General features: G+C 45.6%; 1 protein-coding gene across 1 annotated transcript; it reads right to left on the bottom strand.

The window, feature by feature from the left end:
- Window positions 1–1,568: 1,568 nt before the first annotated feature.
- Window positions 1,569–6,049, bottom strand: LOC119329189 (probable WRKY transcription factor 61). Its single transcript, XM_037602194.1, has 5 exons — window positions 5,781–6,049; window positions 5,254–5,328; window positions 4,533–4,901; window positions 4,311–4,424; window positions 1,569–2,740 (listed from the first exon to the last, which is right to left on the bottom strand). Exons 1-5 carry the CDS (start codon window positions 5,835–5,837, stop codon window positions 1,742–1,744), a joined length of 1,614 nt encoding a protein of 537 aa, XP_037458091.1. The 5' UTR covers window positions 5,838–6,049; the 3' UTR covers window positions 1,569–1,741.
- Window positions 6,050–7,271: the final 1,222 nt, after the last annotated feature.

Here is a 7,271-nt window from a genome sequence, read left to right as displayed (position 1 = left end):
CCCACCATCAGGAGGATTCAGTTAGGTGCACCACGGATATGGTGGTGCTTGGGCAACTTCATGCATGGACAGGGCTACAAGTTACCGCTATTCATAAATAAGAAGTTTAGAACAATGGTTTGCACTTGGTCGTTAGCAATGGTTACAACTATGTCTGTGTACACTACACATACATCATATTTGATCTATATGATTGTTGATGATGTGATTTGTAGTTATGTAATTGGATCAAAGCTATTATACACATATATTCTTTTTGGGAAGTAATGATATCCAAACAGTAAGTTATTTTTCTTGTTATTTCCTTGGTAAATGGCTATTTGTTGTGCACATATATCATGTTGAATTCAACTCGTCATCTGTTAACCCATAAAACACAAACGAGTTCGCTATTTGTAAGTTGCCTACAAATGATGCGTCAGTCGATTCCATGTAGTACCAAATCGCTGATGGGGACGCTATAACCACCTGGCCAACCATGACCTCTTTGGAAGAGGTGATCCTTGAACGAGCTAGAGACATGGACGATGTGGGTGGTCGTGCCAGCTTCAGGGAAGGAGAGTCCAATGGTTGAGAGGTGCGCATGTGGGTACGAGGGGATTCCTCGGCGCGAAAGAGGAGGTGGGAGGACTGGTTAGAGGGATGGCCATGTGGCAACAAGGCCCACCACAAAGTGGCAGGTTAGCTATTGGACTGGTGGTAGAGGTGCTGGGATATCCTCTTCATGTGGATTGTAAGAAGATGACTATTTGAAGCCTTTTAAGCAGCCCAATGTTGTGCAAGAGCCCACTACCCATTAGGGTTATGACCTAGGGTGATTTTTGACTTTGCACATGGGGGAAAGGGGATGTATAGCCTCACATCTAGCGGCCACCAAGAAGAACAACAAATCTAGGTTGAGCCTCCATTGGAGAAGAAAAGGGAAAACCAAGAGAGTGGAAGGGAGAGTGGAAGGGAGTGAGGAAGATTGAAGAAAAAAGCTTAACGATCAAGCAAAGGAATCCATCCCAAGGTTGTGAAGATTAGGTTGACCACCTTCTCTCCTTCAAGTTGCAGTTCCACCATTTTTTAGGTGAGATTGTTTCAATCCCTTGTTTATGCAAACCCTAATCTTGTTTTTCCTATCCAACATGCAAAAATCTTGATGTATGATTGCCTCTAGTGTTACATATAGGAAAACGTGTTGTGTTTCCACATTTGATAATAGTGGAAGAAGATTTGGGCGACTTCGGCCTGTGGTTTTGAGCGGTTGCATGCGGCTGTGGAAAATACACTATGCTGAAGTGGTTGTCGTGCAAGAATCTGCCGTATAAGTTTTCCATTTGATTAGCTTTTGACATTTCAAAACAGAACTCGGGTCTGGAAGCTGAATCAAACGGAGCCTAAGATTACTTGTTTCCGCTGTAGTTTCATACCATAATTATGTGCTAATTCAACAGGAGACCGAGTCGATAGTGGCAGAGGGCTGCAAGCAATGGTGGAGACGGGGGAAATCGGCAGGCTTAGTAACTCTCCTATCTGAGTTTCAATTGATGATCATTGCACCAATTTTTCCAGGCAAAAGCAAATAGCTTGTCACAAACACAAAATCTTGGTGTGTGTCTAGGCTGTGAATGATGAATCAATCCACACATTTTCAGCAATTATGCTACAGTGAGCATATATGTACACTAAATGATCAAATTAATCCACAAACATAAGTCATAAGCTTCATCTAACGAATTGATCTGCTCCATGATCTTCACACCCGAGACGTCGAAGCAGTAGCACTTGTGGAGCTTGACAGCGCCAGTGACGGCTCCAACCTCATCTTGCCATTTGGAGAACCGTTCTGTGCGGCTGCCGTTGAAGACGACCGTGCCAGAAGCGCTGACGAGCACACCGCAGTTGCTGCACTCGACGGCCCGAGCCCGAGGTGGTCCCCCCACTCGAGCCCCTTCCCGCCTCCTGCTGCCGACTTGCCGACGTATGATGTGATGGCAGCTGTGAGCGCTGTGTGGAAGCCCGGGTTCGACGTAATCGCCTTGGCGATCGTATCAGTGAGCACAGTCGGCGCCGCCATGCCCGTGCCACCACTTCTCAACTCAGCCACCCTCTGTTGCACATGCACCGGCTGGTAGAGCGATGCCACCGAGCCTTGTTGCCTTCCATGGATGCTGCTAAGTGCAGCTTCGAATGTGCCCTTGTTGGGGCCGTTGTAGGACGCGCCGGATGAGGATCCGTAGCCCAGGTGTGATCCAACACCTGATGGCCATGTGGTGGAGCCAGGTAGGCTGCTCGCGTCGAAGCTAGAGAAGGAGAAGCTCGTGGAAGGGTACCTACTAGTGCTACTGTTGTGGCCATGAGAGCCGGTGAAGCTGGAAGAGAACTTGTTGCAATTGCTCAGGGAGAAGGCGTGTTGCGAGGCGGCCTGCGAGGTGAGGTCGAGGGTGATGGTGGGGTATGACGGGGTAGCGCTGATGGACGTGCCCGCGGCGGTCGGGAGGAAGAACGGTCGGCCGCCCAGCTGGTTGGAGGAGGCGTCCATGGCCGTTGCTGGGAGGCCGAACCTGAGGCCATGGAGGCTGGTGGCGGCAGTGGCAGAGGGAAAGCCAAACGAGGTGGAGGAGCCTGACATGAGCATGGACGCGGCAGCGGAGGTGGTGGAGGCCATGGCGGTTGCGGAGGCGGAGAGTGGGTGGTTGTGCGCACCCTCGTAGGTGGTGATCAGGATCGACATGTCCTCCGCGCATCTCTGCACCTGGGGGGAAAATGTATGTGCGTCAGTTGGTCACCATGGTGAGGAAGGATGCTGTGCATGTCATTGAAGAAAATATGAGAGCGAGTTTTAAATGATCTTTGATTAGTTTTTTTTACTTGTAAACATGATTAGTTCAAGTGCAAATCCTTGCCACTGCTATTACCAAAGTGAAGATTGTTTTTTCTTATAATGAGCGCAGAAATGTGCACAATCATTTTTACATGAACTTGTTGCACATATGGTTAAAAAACCTATGCTAAAAAGGTATTGAAAATCTTGTAAATAATCGAGTACACACAATTTACTTCTATCATGCCATGATATTTCAATTATAAATTGAACTGAGAAAAAAAGAAGACAAATCATGATATGAATAGTAAGTAATTCAGATAGGGACGATGTGAATCGTGCATGTTAAAGCTACCACATTTGAATCTGTTCTTTATTTCTCAAGCTCAACTAATATTTGAAATTTTGTGGCATGTTAGAGATATGCTATTTCTATGAACTAGGTTGTTTTCAATTTTTGGGGGAAGTTTTAGCCTGGATATATTTTCGACATTAGGTACACTGAACTCGTTTGATTGTTTTTTGTTTTGTTTTTTGAGGAAAGTTTGATTGGACTTGCTTGAAGTGGGCATGCAGCACACATGTGGCGACGCTGCCCAACCCAAAGCCCAGCACAGTCTTCTCCAAGCCCCAGCATTCTAGACCACCATCGGCCACTGGCATGTGGGACCTGGACCAGTTTGTTTCGACGCGATCAGCCTACAACCCAACGACGACGCGCTTGCTGTTGCCGGAGAAGCCGTGCCCGAGCAAGCGAGGGGAGGGAACCCTATCACCGCCAGAGAGCACCCGACGGCGACGTCTTACCCAGGCGGGAGAGGCGCCCGTTTTGCCCCACCTCCCCGGCGGCTCCGGCCCTCCGATCAGGTCAGGCTCCGATCTCCGAGTCTGACCCCCCATACGTGCTTTTCTGTTTAGGCCTGCTAGCTCCCTCCATCCTCGGTGGCGCTGGTGCTCCAACGCTAGCTTGATTAATGGATTCTGGACGCCGGATTTGGGACCATGCACGTGACGGCTTAATTTAGTTGATCGTGCCACTTGGTACTACTTTTTTTAGGGGAACTTGATACTACTTTTGAACCTCTAAATATGAACTGTATTAAGCATCCACTTATAAATATACGAGAAAAGAGAAACACATCTTGCTAACTTTTGGGCAAACATAAGAATTCTCCCAGCCAATACGACGTACATTAGATCTCTTTGGAAAGCAATGTATAAAAAAAGATCTCCCTGAATTTCACAAAAGGGTTATCTGGGGTTGTAAACATTTTTTATCTGTAAGTGTCGAGCTTCAATAGTTGAGCATTGAAAATAAAATTATGAACTGTATAATGCATCTGTTAGCCGGCGCTAACTTCCCGACATCAAAGCAATACATGTGTAGTTCTTGGTCAAGTTTGGTTTGTGGAACATAAAGACATTTTGGTACCGCCATGTGTTGCGATTATTTCGTGGCATTTCGGCATGTATATTGATCATGCAGGGAATTCATATATACCTGCTTCCTGACGGGGCACCCTGTTGCGACAGTGCAGCGGTAGTAGGCACGCGGGCATGGGTTGCCCTTGGATATCTTCTGCCCGTACTTCCTCCACTGGCACCCATCGTTCATCTGATCCATCGCCAACAAACCATACATCTTATACACATACGAGTTTCCATCCCACTCATTTACCATCTAAGTTCTTATTAGGTTCCCTTGGAGTATGTATGTACGTACCGTTGGTGTGTCACACCTTGCCCTCACCGACACCCTGGCCTTCTTGGCCAGTGGCTGCTGGGCCACCTCCTCATCGGCCTCCACTCCTCCAGTGCTGCCCTTGATCTGTTCTTCCATGTTCTGCCTGCTCATGCCGGCGCTCGTTCCAAGGCGCAAAGAGACGAACCCGGGGCCGTCGACCGGTGATGTATGCTCCGGTGAGCCAACGGCAAGGTTCTTGCCTTGCCCTTGCTGGTGGAGAACGTCGAATTGCTTCTGAAGGGAGCGATGGTCCTCCACCATCCGTGATAGCATCATCTTCAGCCTCTCGTTCTCTTTACTCACTTCGCCCATCTCTGCCCTTGTGGACGCAATCTTGTCTTCTTGAGCCTAAATCAATGAAACCATCACATCAGAGACACTTCAATTAGTCATTTCTATTAGTTAAGCAAATCATATATGATAATGCCTAGTTGGCTACTTGGCTGGAAGATGAAAAAAAGACTATAGGAAAATATACATCTGTAGCTAATAGATGTAGGTTCTTTTTTCGTGAATTAGTTGAGGAATTTCAGGATAATTAAGAAATTTAAAGGCTACTTATTACTAGTTTTTACTGCCGCCCTTCTGAAGTAAATAAAAAAGAAAAAGAAATAAGGGGGGATATATCAATACCAGGCCCTGCCTTATTACGAAAAGTTGTTCTGTTTATGTTTGTTGAACATGTTTGATATTTATGTACCTCTTTTTTTATGCTTGACTGGTTTTGCAAGAACTTGAAAAAATTGCCATCTGAGGCCTGATGATCATCTCTCATCTGCAACACCAACATGAAAGTCTATATTAGTATAAGATGAGCAAATAATTAATAACACCATGAATTTATTGGATGACAAGCAGCTAGCTGTGGAAAAATCCATTTCCTGGCTTATCCACATGTTTAATTTGACTGTTCTACGAGCACCAGGATCTGTGGTCCCTAAAGATGATCACCTGATTGATTTTGACATGAGAAAGAGAAGTCCCCGACTTCCATTCATGGATCAAGAACCACAACCCAGAGAAGAGAGAAACTCAGACAAGTCCTAACTTCCATACATGGATCAAGATTCAAGAACCACAGGCCAGACAAGAGAGAAACTCAACCAAGTCTTTAGTCTTACCCACTAGTCTTATCCATACTTATTCAAGAAAAAGAATCAAACTCTTTGAAGCATATATATATATGCAAAGCACAAAATCAAGAGAAGTAATTAAACAGTTCTAAACCTGATCTTTTAGCTGTTCTTCATGGCCGCCGAGCTGCCTCTGGTCTCCCTTAATCATCTCGGTCTCCTTTCACAGAAGACAAGCTATCTCTCCTTGGAGCAAGGCAAACGTCTCTTGCTCTCCCCCTCTCTCTAGCTTCTCTAGCCTTCCAAGTTCCAACCCTTTCTTCTTGCCATGGCCTTATATAGAGGCAGGCAGCTAGCTAGACGCCTAGACCATGGCCTGGACCTTCTCTTTCTCTTCCCCTCTCCTGTTTGGACTAGCTAGATATTTGGCATAAACAAACGCCGTACGCCGGTGCTTACCTACGCTGATTAGGTGGTCAGCGTCAGAAATGTCAAACACAGCCGCACTCTTTGATGAAGACTTGCAGAGAGCCAGAAAAAAACATATATCGGAAGAAAAGGAGACTGAGATTTATGTGTGTGGAATAGGCTTCAACATGTGCAACATGCTGCTGTTGTCTGGAGGCCAGTCATAACTAGGACGTGCGTCCAGACTGTGTTATGTGCGTCGTTGAGCGCATACGTCCGACGTTGATGAAGCTTCCTGGCAGTCCTCGTCGTCAGCGTCGTCGCCTCCGCCCACTATTATGGATAGAGAGACTGTCGTCAAGCAAGGAATCGCTTTCAGACCAAATTTCAGTCCTGTAGGGCCGTCCGTCAGAGGAAGTTCAGTCATAATCGCTCATACATATATATGTCTTTGAATCCATGTAATGACATTTGGTGAGAGGTGGAGGACATGGCGGTCCCATGTGTCTTCTACACAAGTCAGAATTTTCTGCCAGAAAGTCCATTTAATTTTGGCGGTGTACTTGTTATTAATTAGTAGTTATGTAATTATGTCACAGAACAATGAATTAGAGTAGTCAAAGTGGTTAAAAAGAGAATTTATTCAACAAAAATCATTTTTAAACAGAATTACAAATAGTTTAATAAAACCAATAATTTCTTGCTAGTTAGTCAGATCTATCATCAAAAACTGGGCTAGACCTGCAAAGCTTGGACCATGACTTAGATATATCTCCCCCCTAGATCCAAGGTTTCCCTCTTCCACACACATGCACGTTCAGTAGTGGACTACTTGCATGGAGTTCTTTGGAAATCAACATATCAACACAGTAAACAAATGCACCATTTGCCTAGAATACAGTGTGAGTAACTGAGTATAGTAACTATATAGTTCAGCTTGGGGTGGTCTTTTAGACTCTGGCTGGTGATCCCATTGGTGCTCTCTGTTACCGGTACAGTTATCATGGATCTAGCTAGTGTCACCCTTGTTTTTAGATCCCAATGCGTTGAAGCCTTCATTTTCTATTGCTTATTGCCGTCCATGGCTTTCGTCGTCCATTTGCAACAGACCTCTATGCTAAAATTCTCAGTACTTGCACTTGCACCCATCATTTACCCAGCTAGAGCTAGAGAATAACATTTTGTTTTGTAAATATAAGCTTAATTAATTTGCCTAATTTTCCATTTGGGGGCTGAA

Source organism: Triticum dicoccoides, chromosome 7A, assembly GCF_002162155.2.
Source record: "Triticum dicoccoides isolate Atlit2015 ecotype Zavitan chromosome 7A, WEW_v2.0, whole genome shotgun sequence".
Taxonomy (NCBI): domain Eukaryota; kingdom Viridiplantae; phylum Streptophyta; class Magnoliopsida; order Poales; family Poaceae; genus Triticum; species Triticum dicoccoides.
Note: the sequence above shows the minus strand (reverse complement) of the source record. Positions and strands in the feature narration are given on the sequence as shown.